General features: G+C 40.2%; 1 protein-coding gene across 4 annotated transcripts in view; it reads left to right on the top strand.

Annotated features, from left to right (window-relative positions):
- Positions 1-11,631, top strand: part of Braf (B-Raf proto-oncogene, serine/threonine kinase) — a 153,939-nt gene extending 142,308 nt beyond the window's left edge. For all 4 annotated transcript variants that reach the window (XM_008823521.3, XM_029558871.1, XM_029558872.1 and 1 more), the window contains 2 exons: positions 1,307-1,460; positions 7,766-11,631. In XM_008823521.3, the coding sequence (XP_008821743.1) occupies positions 1,307-1,460; positions 7,766-7,788 (177 nt within the window). In that variant the 3' untranslated portion in view covers positions 7,789-11,631. The remainder of the gene's footprint in view (positions 1-1,306; positions 1,461-7,765) is intronic.
- Positions 11,632-13,468: the final 1,837 nt, after the last annotated feature.

Below are 13,468 nucleotides of genomic sequence, written 5' to 3'. Positions count from 1 at the left end.
GTCTTTTGAGCCAGGGTCTCCTTGTTGCCCTAGCTGGCCTGTAACTCACTATGTAGACCAGGCTGGTCTTGGAACTCACAGAGATCCACCTGCCTCTGCCTCCCAAGTGCTGGGATTAAAGGCATGCGCCACCACACCTAGCAACATATATTAATTTTCTAGATTAGTGGTGGGCTACACCTTTTAATGCTATTTAAATTTTTAAAACTGGTTTATTGTTTTTATTTTATGTACGTCAGTCAGTGTATAACCTGCATGTGTGTATGTGCACCCATGTTGTACAGTGCCTGCAGAGGTCAGAAGAGGGTGTCAGATCCCCTGGAACTGGAGTTAAGGACAGTTGTTATCTGCCATGTGGGTGCTGGGAATTGAACCCAGGTCCTCTGCAAGAGCAGCAGTGCTCTTAACTGCTGAGCCATCTCTCCTGCCCCATAATTGAATATTTATTTGTATATTATGCTTGGAATTTTAGTAGGGCTGGAGGTGTAGCTCAGACAACTTTCAGGAACCATTTTTCTCCTTCCACCATGTGAGTCCTGGGGATCGAACAGGTCTCACCAGTCCTGGCTGTAAAGTTCTGTGGAATACTTACTATATACTAGGCATTGTGCCAAGCCCTTCATGAGTCTGTTTCATGATTCTGAACATGAATCATCATGCTGTATGCCTTCAAGGGGCATAACTACTATCCCCCCTTAAACCTTAAAATAATGTTGATCTCCCCATTTTTGCCTATTGTCTATTTGTAGTTTTCCTATCTTCAGTCTCTACCCCGTCATTTCTCATTCATGTGTAGCTAACAGTCTGGATCCTTAAGGACCTACTTTGAATTTTATGTGAGACATTTCTAGTTGCTGAGTTTCATTAAAAGATGAATTGTTTTGCTGGTTCTTTTCAGAGATAGTCTTGTAGTGCTTTACCTATTTATATTCCATTTTATTTACAGAGGTCTTGCAGTCTATGCCAAATAGGTATATAATTGACTTTAAATTTTTATTATTTACCCTTTCAAGGCTGGCAAATGATCTAAAACATATGTAAGCAGAAGCTAAATGAGAGTGACTGTTCATTCAGCTGTATATGCATATAGAGCTGTAGCGTTCTGGTGGGTTTTGGTTTTTGTTGTTTTGGGAGAATACCAGTTTCTCTTTGTTCATGCATTTATACTGAAAACAATGTCAAATCTCAGGTAACCAGCTTATAAAATACAATGGGACTCCTTAAGATTTGCACCACCAAGGTTTTCATTCTACATTCTCTCCCTCCCTCCCTCCCTCCCTCCTTTTTTCCCTTTTCTTTCTTACAGATTCTCGCCTCTATTGAGCTGCTGGCCCGCTCATTGCCAAAAATTCACCGCAGTGCATCAGAACCCTCCTTGAATCGGGCTGGTTTCCAGACAGAAGATTTTAGTCTGTACGCTTGTGCTTCTCCAAAAACACCCATCCAAGCAGGGGGATATGGTGCGTTTCCAGTACACTAAGACAGATTAAATGAGTGAGAAATTAAAGTAAGGTAGCAACAGAAATAAATTTTTGCATATATGTTAAGTTGACTAGGACACTCTGTTATTTATAGATGAACCAATGAATACTTATGTGTTTAAAAACTTGGTAATTTTTTTCCAAATCCAAAAGTCATACCTAATGTTGAATTTTAAACATCGATGGTTCAAAATATGCAAACATCACTAAACATTTTCAGTGCCTTGTCCAGAGGTCTTACTTCCTATACTGAGTTTGTCTTGTTCATTGGCTAGTCTAAGTATTAAACTCCAATTTTCTCTTTTAGTTTTCTTTTGCAGCTTTTGTCATTAACTCTCACTTGTCATCAGGGGTTCGGGGGAGGACCACTCCTCTGCATGTTCACAGATGGGAAATTCAGTAGGCTAGCCTCTGTCCGCTAAGGCAGACAGACAGGTATAGAATTGAATAATCCTTTTTTTTATTCTTAATATTTTTTCTATAACTTTCTTTTAGAAAATGTGGATGTTCTTTATTTCCTTGGGTACAATTAGCCAAAAATATTGCTGAATGGCACATTTGACATATATAAAATGACAACTTTGGGTTTTTAGTAGGGAAGTATAAATCAAGGTCCTTCTTAGATAATGTTTATATATTAAAGGTGTCTTATGTCAGTAAAAGTTGAGTTTCCTTGCAAAAACATTGTTCCTTATTCCCACTCCCTCCTCTGAAAAAGTAACTTTACAAAATTCTAAGGACTTTCAGGTTTGTTTTTCTCTTACATAACTGGTTGCCAGACAACCAGGTAATGGGTTAAATTACTGTTTTAGGTCATACTTACCTTTTGTGATGTGTGTTAACGTTTGCCTTATCATTATGTCTTATAAAATCTTTTTCTCCTGATATCCTACCTCCAACAAGATCCTACTCAAGCTGAATGCCTGATACTCTCTTTTTGCATTCCACAGTGTGAAGTACTTCTTTACTTTTGTTTTTTTAGACAAGGTCTCCCAGTAGCCCTAGCTGGCCTTGAACTCGCTTTCCATACCAGGCTGGCCTCAATCTGTTAGAATCACTTGCCTCTGCTGGGATTTAAGGCTTGTGTCACCACAAGTTTGTGAAGTATTTATAAATGTTTACATTTTTATGTGAAAGAAAAAAAGAGTGTGTCATAGACACCATGCAGTAGAACCTTCCTGTGATTTAGACTCTAAAGGCAGAAAGGTAGCATCATTACAGCCCTTTCAAAATCCTACCACCTCTATTTCACAGTTACCTAGGGACCAAAGCCAGCCTGTGACATCTTCACCTACTCAGTTTAGACTGTGGTGATATTTAAATACAGCCAAAAGCAGAAGTTATTCAGCAGGCAAATCATTTGCATACATTCCATCCTTCTTTGAAATCAGTAAAGCAGAAAATTGGGAAAACCTTAAAAATAATAGAGTTTGTAAGTATCACAGATAAACTTCTGAAATATTCCTTATTTGCATAGTTAGAGTCATCTAAGGAAACTGATTAATAATCTTGATAGCATACCTTTTGTCCCTCATTTGAGTAAGTTAAGAATGCTATCATGCCAGGCGTGGTGGCGCACGCCCTTAATCCCAGCACTCGGGAAGCAGAGGCAGGCAGATCTCTGAGTTCAAGGCCAGCCTGGTCTACATAGTGAGTTCCATCATGATTGCTGTATTCTGATTCACGACTAAAGATAGAAGAGTAAAAAAAAAAAAAAAAAAAAAAAAAAAAAAAAAAAAGAAAAGAAAAGAATGCCATCATGATTGCTGTATTCTGATTCACGACTAAAGATAGAAGAAAGCATTTCTCATGCTTAACAAAAAAGCCAGGCATGGTGGAGTCAAGAGGATTGCAAGTTCAAGGCAGGTCTGGGCTACATAGCAAGATCCTGTCTCAAAAAAACAGAGACTGGGGATGTAGCTCAGTAGTAGAATATTTAATAGAATGTGTAAGTGTTTATATAGTGTTTGATCCCCAGCATGGGAAACTGAAATTATAAAAAGAGATTAAAAACAATTCACTATGTTGGAAACTATCAAAACTTATGATCTCTGAATGCTCTGGTGACATAAAGATGGGATTATTAGTAAAGTAGTAGGTGGAGTTACATGTAGTTAAGAAGGGTTTTTGTTTTCATTTGTTTTCCTGGTCTTTTTGGGATAGGGTCTCCCTGTAGCCCCAGCTGGCCTGGAACTCAGTATGTAGACCAGGCTGGCCTCAAAATCACAGAGAGCCACCATGCCCGGCTTAACAAGGATTTTTTTTTTTTTTTTTTTTTTTTGAGACAGGGTCTCCCTGTAGCCCCAGCTGTCCTGGAACTCACTATGTAGACCAGGCTGGCCTCGAACTCACAAAGATCCGCCTGCTTCTGCCTCCCAAATGTTGGGGTTAAAGGCATACGCCACCACGCCTGGCTTAACAAGGATTTTTTAAAATATTTTATTATTTTTGTTTTATGTTTGTGTATGAGTGTTTTGCCTGCATGCATACAAGCACACCCATGTCATGCTGTGCGTGTCCACAGAGGTCAGAAGAGGGTGTCAGATCCCCTGAAACTGGAGTTATGGATGGTTGTTAACCACCATGTGGGTGCTCTTAACGACTGAGCCATCTCTCCAACCCTGTTAACAAGGTTTTTACAGAATTAACTTCATCTGTGGAATGCTCAAAAGCTTTGAGCATGTGAGACACAGGATCAAAGGAGTTTTTAAGTGGAGCTCTTTTGCAATCTCCCATTTACCTGTTGTCTTACTCATTCCTGTGTTCCTTTCATTGCTCACTGTCTCCTCAGCACCACCATGCCCAGGGCTCTGCTATCCGTATTTGACTTCTTCCTTTTTTCTTTTTTTGGTCTTTTTGAGACAGGGTCTCCCTGTAGCCCTAGCTGGTCTGGAACTCACTATGTAGACCAGGCTGGCCTTGAACTCACAGAGATCAACCTGCCTCTGCCTCCTAAGTGCTGGGACTAAAGCTGTGCCCACCACACCTTTTCCTTTTTTCTTGCTCTTTTTCTTTCTTCATCTTTCCTTTCTTTCTTTGCCAGCCAGCAGGCTTTCCTCAGCTCCCCCAAGCTACTCAGAAGCTCATTGTCCTGTAGACACTCAGCATGCCCGGTAGGCTGCATAGTCATTGCATTCCCTTTCCCCATTTGTCCCATTGGAAAAGTGGTCAAAGGAAAGAACATTAAAATATGGCAGATGAATCATTCAGGTAACATAGATCCAGAGAAATCAGAAGCACTAAACTAAATCAGTTTCCCTTTCTGTGTGTGTTTGGTACTATTGTTGCATTGGTACTATTTTTTATCATGAATTCTAGATGCCATACCAAAAAGAAAAAACATGATGCATTCCTTATATATGTACAGAATTTCTGCTGACACAAAACCTTCCTGTGATTATACTCTAAATGTTCTACTCTAGGCCTTTTGTTTGGGGTTGGTTGGTTTGTTTGTTTGTTTTTGGGACAGAGTCTCAACCATGTAACTCTGACCTAGAACTCTGTAGAACAGGCTGGCCTTCCCAGTGCTAGGATTAAAATGTGCCACCACACTCAGCTACTAGGCCTTCTTAAGTTGTGTGATTTGGAGCAAGTTTCTTGACTACTCTGGACCCCCACTTGCTCATTTGCAAAATAAATTGACTCTAACCCAGGCTGGCCCAGAACTTTGAACTTTCCTACCACAACCTCCCCAGGTGCTGAAATTACAAATGTGAACCACTGTGCCCAGCTTCCTTTTGGCTCAACAGTGTCTTGGTCACTTGCTTATTAAAAAGAATCCTTGAGGGCTGGAGAGATGGCTCAATGGTTAAGAACCTACACTGGTTGTTCTTGCAGAAGACCCAGATTCAAATCCCAGCACCCATATGGCAGCTAACAACTGCCCGTAACTCCACTCCCAGGGGATCCGATGGCCTCTTCTGTCCTCGTGGGCATTGCACAACACGGGTGCACTTACATACATGCAGGGACTACACACATGCACATAAAATAAAAATAATAAAATATATATATAAAAGAATCCTTGGGTGGAGGAGACAATATGACTGGCTGTGGTTCCGTTAGTTATATTCAGTGGGAATAATTACTAAAAGTTGTTTAGAGAGCTGAGAATGATAGTGCACCCTGTAATTGCAGCACTGAGGAGACGGGGGCCACCCTGGACTACATAACTCTCAAAACAGCAAAAAAAAAATTGGAGGGGGCTTGTTCATTGTTAATGTGCTTTGGAGGCAGCACTTGGAGTAACATTCCAGTTCTTTAGTTTTCTAGTTATGTTCTTGACTACTCTGGACCCCAGTTTGCTCCTCTGTAAAATAAAGATAAATAATAGCATCTGTCTGATGGAATTATTATGAAGATTGGATGCAAATGTGTATGAAGTATTCAATGTGACACCTGACTTACATCGGACACTCAAATAGTTTTTTTTGTTTTGGTTTGGGGGGGGGAGGTTTTGAGGTTTTGGGTTTTTTTTTTTTTTTTTTTTTTGGCCTTTTTGAGACAGGGTCTCCCTGTAGTTCCAGCTGTCCTGGAACTGACTATGTAGACCAGGCTGGCTTTGAACTCACAGAGATCCGCCTGTCTCGGCCTCCCAAGTGCTGGGACTACAGGTGTGCGCCACCACGCCTGGCTTTTTGAGTCTTTTTTGAGACAGGGTCTCGCTGTAGCCCTAGCTGGCCTGGAACTTGCTATGTAGGCCAAGCTGGCCTGGAACTCATAGAGATCCTGCCTCTGCCTTCCTAGTGCTGGGATTAAAGGCATGTCCACCACACCCAACATAGTTGCTAATTTTATCAGCATGCAAACCTTAAAATTCAATCACCTAGTCTTTAGAAATCTGTTCTGTATTGGGACATGCCAGCATTCTCTAACAGTCAGTTCGAATCAGACAGAAACCAAATATTGGCTAGATTATTCCTAGAGTAAATAGTGTATTCATATCAGTGATGATTAGATTCTCATCAGAAGTTACTATTTAAAAAAGATTTAGAGCCAGATGTGGAGGCATTCTATAATCCCAGTACTCAGGAGGCAAAGTAGGAGACTCTGTGTGTGTGAACCGGTCCTAGACTGTATAATGAATTCAGGGCCCTTCCAGGCTGCATTGTGAGACCCTGACTCATAAAAACAAAAAATAAAATTATGTTGCTGAGTATATTCTGATATTTATAAGTCATTAACAAATCTCCCGGAAATTAACTGTGATAAATATAATAACAGGGGAGGGGGCTGGAGAAATGGCTCAGCGGTTAAGAACACTGGCTGTTCTTACAGAAGACTGGGGTTCGAATCCCAGCACCCACATGATGGCAGCTAATAACTCCAGTTCCAGGGGATCCAGTGGCCTCTTCTGTCCTCCGTAGGCATTGCACGACACAGGTGCACTTACATACATGCAAGCATTACACTCATACACATAAAATAAAAATAATAAATATTTTTAAATATGTATATAATAACAGGAACTGGCCTTTAGTTCTAAGTAGAAACTGAACTGAATGGTAGGTGAAGAATAATGCCAGGAAGTTTCCAAATTTGGTCAGCTGAAGGAGTATGATATTTAAAGGAACTGGGGTTTAAAGAGCTCCGTATGCAACCAGGCAGGTGGATCCTGTGAGTTAGATGCCAGCCTGGTCTACATATCGAGTTCCAGGCCAGCTGGGGCTACAGGGAGACCCTGTCTCAAAAAGACCAAAAAAAAGAAGAATTCTGTATGCAGAATATGTTCAGTGACATGTACCTAGATCTAAAGTTATTGGGAAAAAGTGAAATTAACTAATAAGGGAGTTAAGGGCTTCCCCCCCCTTCTGTCAAGTGTGTAATATGGACAAATCATTTGACCTCTTAATTTTGTAATTTGCAAATATAGGGGACAGTGCCTAGTTCTTCCTTCCTGACAGTGGTATTATAATAATACACAGTGTGATAGGTAAAAATGAGTTGTCAATCTGCAAATAGATGTTACTATTATACAATCAAGTTTCTTGGAAATTTTTATTTCGCCTGTATCCAGTTTGCCCTGCACCATAATAATACCCAGCTGTGACATTCTCTGAAGACTTGAGATTTAATTGATACAGCTGGACTGTTGGCTACATGCCATATATACATACTTACATTCTTTCATGGATTTCAATCACTTGAGGTTTAAACTAGCAATTGTGTCAGGAGGTTTGTAGTATGTAACTAGTCACCTTTCAGTAAAGCTCAAATGAGGCTTTTCTATCTTGCAGTTCTTTTGAGATAATTTTTTAAAATTAGCTCTTGTCCTCCCTCTACAGGAGAGTTTGCAGCCTTCAAGTAGCCACTCCACCATGGCAGCGTCTGCTCTTATTTCTTAAGTCTTGTGTTCGTACAGTTTGTTAACATCAAAACACAGTTCTGTTCCTCAAATCTTTTTTTAAAGATACACAATTTTCAGTGCATAAGCTCATGTGGAACAGAATGGAATTTCCTATTCAACAAGAGAGGGAAGAATGTTTTAGGAACCAGAATTCTCTGCTGCCAGATATCTTCACCACAGATACCACGTGCAAGCAAGTCTGTCCACTCCCAGGAAGAAAGAGGAGAGACCCTGAATTCTGACCTTTTGGTGGTCAGGCATGATGGAAAGAAACTGCTGCTACAGCTTGGGAAATTGGCTGTGGAAAGTCTGCCCGTCAACTTGCCCTTCTAACCACCAGATCAGTTTGTGGCTGGTCATTTGATGGTGCGATTTCAATCACCAAGCATCGTTCTCTTTCCTGTTCTGGGATTTTGTTGTGGAGCACTTTCCCCTGTCCACCACCCATTAATGTCTGAGGGATGGAATAAAAATGCAGCCTCCCCTTTCCCTGTCACACATGTTCAGTCCTCAACAAATTTTATCGCAGTGAAGCTCTTTCCATTTAAATGGAGTCTGAGAGGTGAGAAGCTGCATTGGGCAGAGAAAGAGGGAGTGCTGCATCTTCTTCCTGAGCTCCGGCTCTTGCTTCGGCTTGCCTTGCTCACTGGGCTCTGCCTAAGCACGCGGGCTGGACAGTGCTGGCATACATCACCTTCTTTTCTTGTTGGGTCCAGCAATGGAGGTGAGGATGGGCTCATTTCCTCCACAGTGTAGCAAATTCTCAGGAGCACAGTCCACATCTTCCTTTATGCTCTTCCAGTTACCGCGTACTTACGTGGCTGCTTTGTCCAGGGCACAAAATGCCATGGACAGTAATTCAAAGCCTACAAAACTGCTTATTGACAGTTTTGAATGTGAGAAATTTGTGTAATTTAAATGTAAGGTACAGGTTTTAATTTCTGAGTTTTCTATTTTTATTAAAAAAATAATTTTCAGGTTTAATTGGAATAAACTAATACTTCCCACCAGAATTATATATCCTGAAAATTGTATTTTTGTTATGGAAACAACTTTTAAAGAATGATTATCCTTTTCTCTTCCTAAAATTATGGGGAGTCTTGGCATAATGATAGTTATTTATAATTTTTAAGTTAATGGTACTTGCTGGATCCACACTAATATCTTTGCTAACAACCCCATTGTTTCTTCAATCTAACTCCTACACTCTATCCCCATCCTCTTTCTAGTCCTTTATCTAGAGTATGCAACCTAAAATAAAAATGGTGGTGTCTCCATTCATTCTCCTTCTTCCTTTTTTCCCCAAGCCTGGTCTTCAAAAGGTTGGTAATTTGGTAGCTGAGTTCCTCAAGTAGAAATAGAGAAATATTAGGGACATTGGGGTAGCAGTAGGGTGTATGAGGCCTGCCATCAGTTGTTTTTATAGAACGAGCTTCTGTGGTATCAAGACCCTACATCTTATTTTTGCAAAAATGAAAAATATAAGCCAGGCATAGTGGCACACGCCTTTAATCCCAGCACTTGGGAGGTAGAGGCAGGAGGATATCTATGAGTTCTCCAGACCACTGTACATTTATCTACATAGTGAGTCCAGGCCAGCTGGGGCTATTGGGAGACCCTGTCTCAGAAAACAAAAACAAACAAAAATGAAAAAGATAGCCTAGTCACAGGTTCCCTTGACCTTTATTAAAGGATAAATTAAATCTCCACAGTAGCAAAGAAAGTAACTGGATGTTTTAATGGCAAGTACTTTTCTTGCCCAGGAGTCTAGACTCTCAAGGATTTAGAAATTCAAATAAGATGTGCTTAGCAACTGTGCTATAGCCAAGAACCTGAAAAGAATGCTATGGAGCCTAAAATAAAATGAATGAATTTCAGGTTGTAACTGGCCCCACTATGTATTTAAGTTCAAACCTACTCACTATGATTAGATGATTTTTTTTTTGCTAAAATACCTATTATCAAAGGAAGACCTACTGAAAATTATATGAACTTATGATTGCTCCAGTACGTTGGAAAATACTGTAAAGTTACTTGTTTGAGCAACAGTGTGTTTTTAAGTCTTACCTGATAAGAGAAATGTCTTTAAGATGTTAGAAATTGAAAAGATGGAAATAATTCTTGGTGATATGAAAAGTCGCCTCTAGGCATGATGCATCTCTTTGAAAAGCACTGTTTTCCTTTTAGATACCTTTTAACCTGGCTGTGTTCCCTTTATCAAGATTGGCTACAAAGAGCTAAGCGTGCCCCTGCTGAGGTAGAGCCTGCTAGGCATGTACTTAGCAACTGTACAAGGCCACTTTGTGCTGTGCTGCGGGGTGGAGCCTGCATACCTAGGGAGGAAGCTTAGTGCCTCTGGTCATCTAAACAGAATGCAGAGTGACAGAGAATCAAATAGTTTGTCCTCTAGTTTGCAAATGACAGGAAAGGGGGGTTCCTTTGTGTTTTATTTGCTTTTTTTTTTTATGCTTCGACTGCAGATAATCTTGTTGAGCTCCTAGGAAAATATAAGGAAGTCCTTGTTTGTGCTGAGCACTATAGACAGAATGTGGCTGTTTCAACCTACCTTGTAAGGTTGTAACTGTCAGTCAGTCCATAAAGTAGTTGCAGTGTCTCCTAAGATGTGTTTCGTTTTGATTAGGAGTGAAGTCTTTGGAAGGTTTGAGGGCAACTATACAGAATTGTTTTTAAGTATGTAGTATTCCTGGCAGGTTTTTTTTCACCATTACACTATAGGACCCATATTTTTGTCACTGAGATAATATTGACCCCAAAAACTGTAGTTTATAGAAGGAACTTATGAATAGAATATCCACTGATCATTTGCACTTCTGTTCATGTTAAAAGATTCTGTGTAACTGTCAAATTCTGGTTCCTGAACAGCTCACCTCTGATGTATTTGAGGTCTGGTCAGACATAACAAGGCATGCTGGAAGGTAAAGTTCCATGTACATTATATGGTTTGTGTTTGCTGGTGTTGGAAAAGGCACTGTGTAAAGACTTCGGACTGTCAGCAGAAACCTTGTAAATACTTCCTCATTCTTGGTGCATTTCCACTTGTTGTAACTCCAGGCACTGTCAGAGCTGCTGCGGACCCCTCTTCAGATCTCACCTGTCCCCATCACATACCCACCTCTTAGCCTCTTGCAAACTCAGCATCTAGCGTTAGTTTGAAACACAGTGCAGGGTTCAGGTGACCTCTTCAAAATAACTACCTCCTCAGAATGAGGTAATGAATAGTTATTTATTTTAAAATATGAAGTAGGAGCTCTAGAACATGAAGATGATTTAAGATTTAACTTTTATGTGTACTTGTTATTTGAGCACTCATTTTGTCCTAAAGGGCATTATACATTTAAACAGTGATAACTGTTTAAAGGGGGAAGGGGCGCTCAGAGTATATGAATGTTGTTGAAGGTGGTGCCAGAATTTGTGTAGGGATACATTCAGAATCTGAACCTTAAGTCAGTCACATGAAGTTAAATAAATAGCTAATCCTTCGCTAACATTATATAATTCTACTTTTCAGTAGGTTTGGCACAGCAGTACACCTTCATAAATTGGCCACAGCTTTGTCACATGCACAGATCCTCCTCCAAAGAGACTGCTGAGCTAAGAGGGCAGAAGGAGTGCCCTTTCTAAGAGTCTCTTCTTTGTCCAGGTTGGCATTGTGAGTGCTAGGGTAGCAGCACCCAAGACCAGCAGATGTCAGCCAGGAAGCTATCAGAGCCCATAGCCAGAAACAGAAAGTTCAGAGTCTATACTGCAAGTAGCCTACAGGTTAGACAATGAAGTGGTATAGATGAGGCTCTAGAAAAACACCTTGACAATTTGCCAAATGATCTTACTGTGCCTTCATGATGCAATAAAAAAAGCTAAAATTTTAGCAGAAATCAGTGATTTATGAAAAGAACAGCCACTCTGGTTTAACTCAGCTGTGTTAATATTTTTTAGAGTGCAATTTAGACTACAAAGATAAATGCACAGAGTTTATAGCCAAAATCACATTTAAAAAATGAGAAAACAGTTTTCAGTGAACAAAGTTATTTTTGTAAAGCACATAATACCTAGTATAGTCAGAAATATTTATCATAGAGCAGCTAGGTTGAAAATACAGTTCAGTGACATTTCTAGAGAAACTTTTCTACCCCCATAGGCTCTTCAAAGCATGGAACTTTTGTACAACAATGTTTGACATTTTAAGAAGCTGCTGTAGCTAGTTTAGTTTTGAAGTAGTGTGTGCTGGGCAGCCATCACGTATTGACTTGGTGGGGGGTATAAATTTGTTTCCAGAGAAATGCTGCCAACATACACACTGAGTTTCCAGAGCTTGACATATCTGTAAACAAGACCTATTTGAAAATGAAGTTGGACAGTGCTACTCATTGTGCTCTGGTACATGGTGGAAGACACAGAAGGCTGTCTCTGGAGGTGTCTTTTGTGAAGGGACATTGGAATATTGAGTGACCTAGCAGTGCATGTAAGAATGGACACTCCATGGTATAGTTCTCGTACTTTCTTTCCTCACCACCTCCAAGAAAATTGATGCATTTTCTCCATTGTATCCATGAACTATTTTACTCAGATACCCAGGTGAATTACTGATGCCAGGGAAGGACAATAGCATCTCTGCCTACAGAGGCACTGATTTATAGATTGGCCAGAGAGTGAAGTGGCCAGTGTATCTGTGGTCCATGTTACTAGCTCGGGTAAAGTTGAAAATGTTGGTAAGATGTTTGTTGTATTGGTATACTAGATAATAAGCTGTTTTAGTAATTTCAGATATTTCCACTTCTGTTTGGGCAGAGACATGTAAACTGAAATTTAGTCGTAAGTTTTGTCAGTTGAAAAGATAATTCACAGTTCCTATCAGGTTTTTTGTTTTTTTTGGGGGGGGGGTTGGTCTTTTTGAGACAGGGTCTCCCTATGGTCCCAGCTGTCTTGGAACTCACTATGTAGACCAGGCTGGCCTTCACAGAGATCCACCTGCTTCTGCTGGGATTAAAGGTGTGCACCACCATGCCTGGCTCCTATCAGGTATTTTTAAGGTAGAAAGTAAAGAATCTGAAGTCCTAATTTTTTTTTCCTCTTTCTTTCAGCTGGGGTTGAAGCCAAGGCCTTGTGTGTTCTGGGCAGGGTTTCTACCACTGAGCCACATTTCCCAGTCCATAAAATCTAAACAGGTTAAAAGAAGAAAACAAAAATACATAGGGACAGTCACCAGGCAGTAAAGTGATAAAGGTGGATCCTTTCAGTCTCCACCATTTCAGCTGTTGGTTTTATTAATTACTAACTCAGTTTCACTAAAATGTTTACTTTTATTTTTAGCTACTTTTAACTAATTGCAGTGATATAACCAGTTGTGCATGAGGACAACAGCCAGTGTGTTTTTTTGTGGTGCATATTTTGTAAAGAATTCTGTAGACTGAAGTACTCTCTGAAAACAGAACTGAAATATATTTATTCATGTTAGTATTAAAAAAAAAAAAAAAAAAAAGTCTTGTGCACATCATTTGCTTTTCCTGGTAGGCTGAGTATGTTATCCAGCACCCATGACTGCTGGTCTCCATCTTGAATGTGCAAGGGCAAGTGGGCAGGAAGCACATGAAGGGTTTGTTTACAGGGCTGGAATGGGCGTTAG

The sequence above is a fragment of the Nannospalax galili genome, unplaced genomic scaffold, assembly GCF_000622305.1.
Source record: "Nannospalax galili isolate Female #2095 unplaced genomic scaffold, S.galili_v1.0 scaffold307, whole genome shotgun sequence".
NCBI classification, from domain to species: domain Eukaryota; kingdom Metazoa; phylum Chordata; class Mammalia; order Rodentia; family Spalacidae; genus Nannospalax; species Nannospalax galili.
Note: the sequence above shows the minus strand (reverse complement) of the source record. Positions and strands in the feature narration are given on the sequence as shown.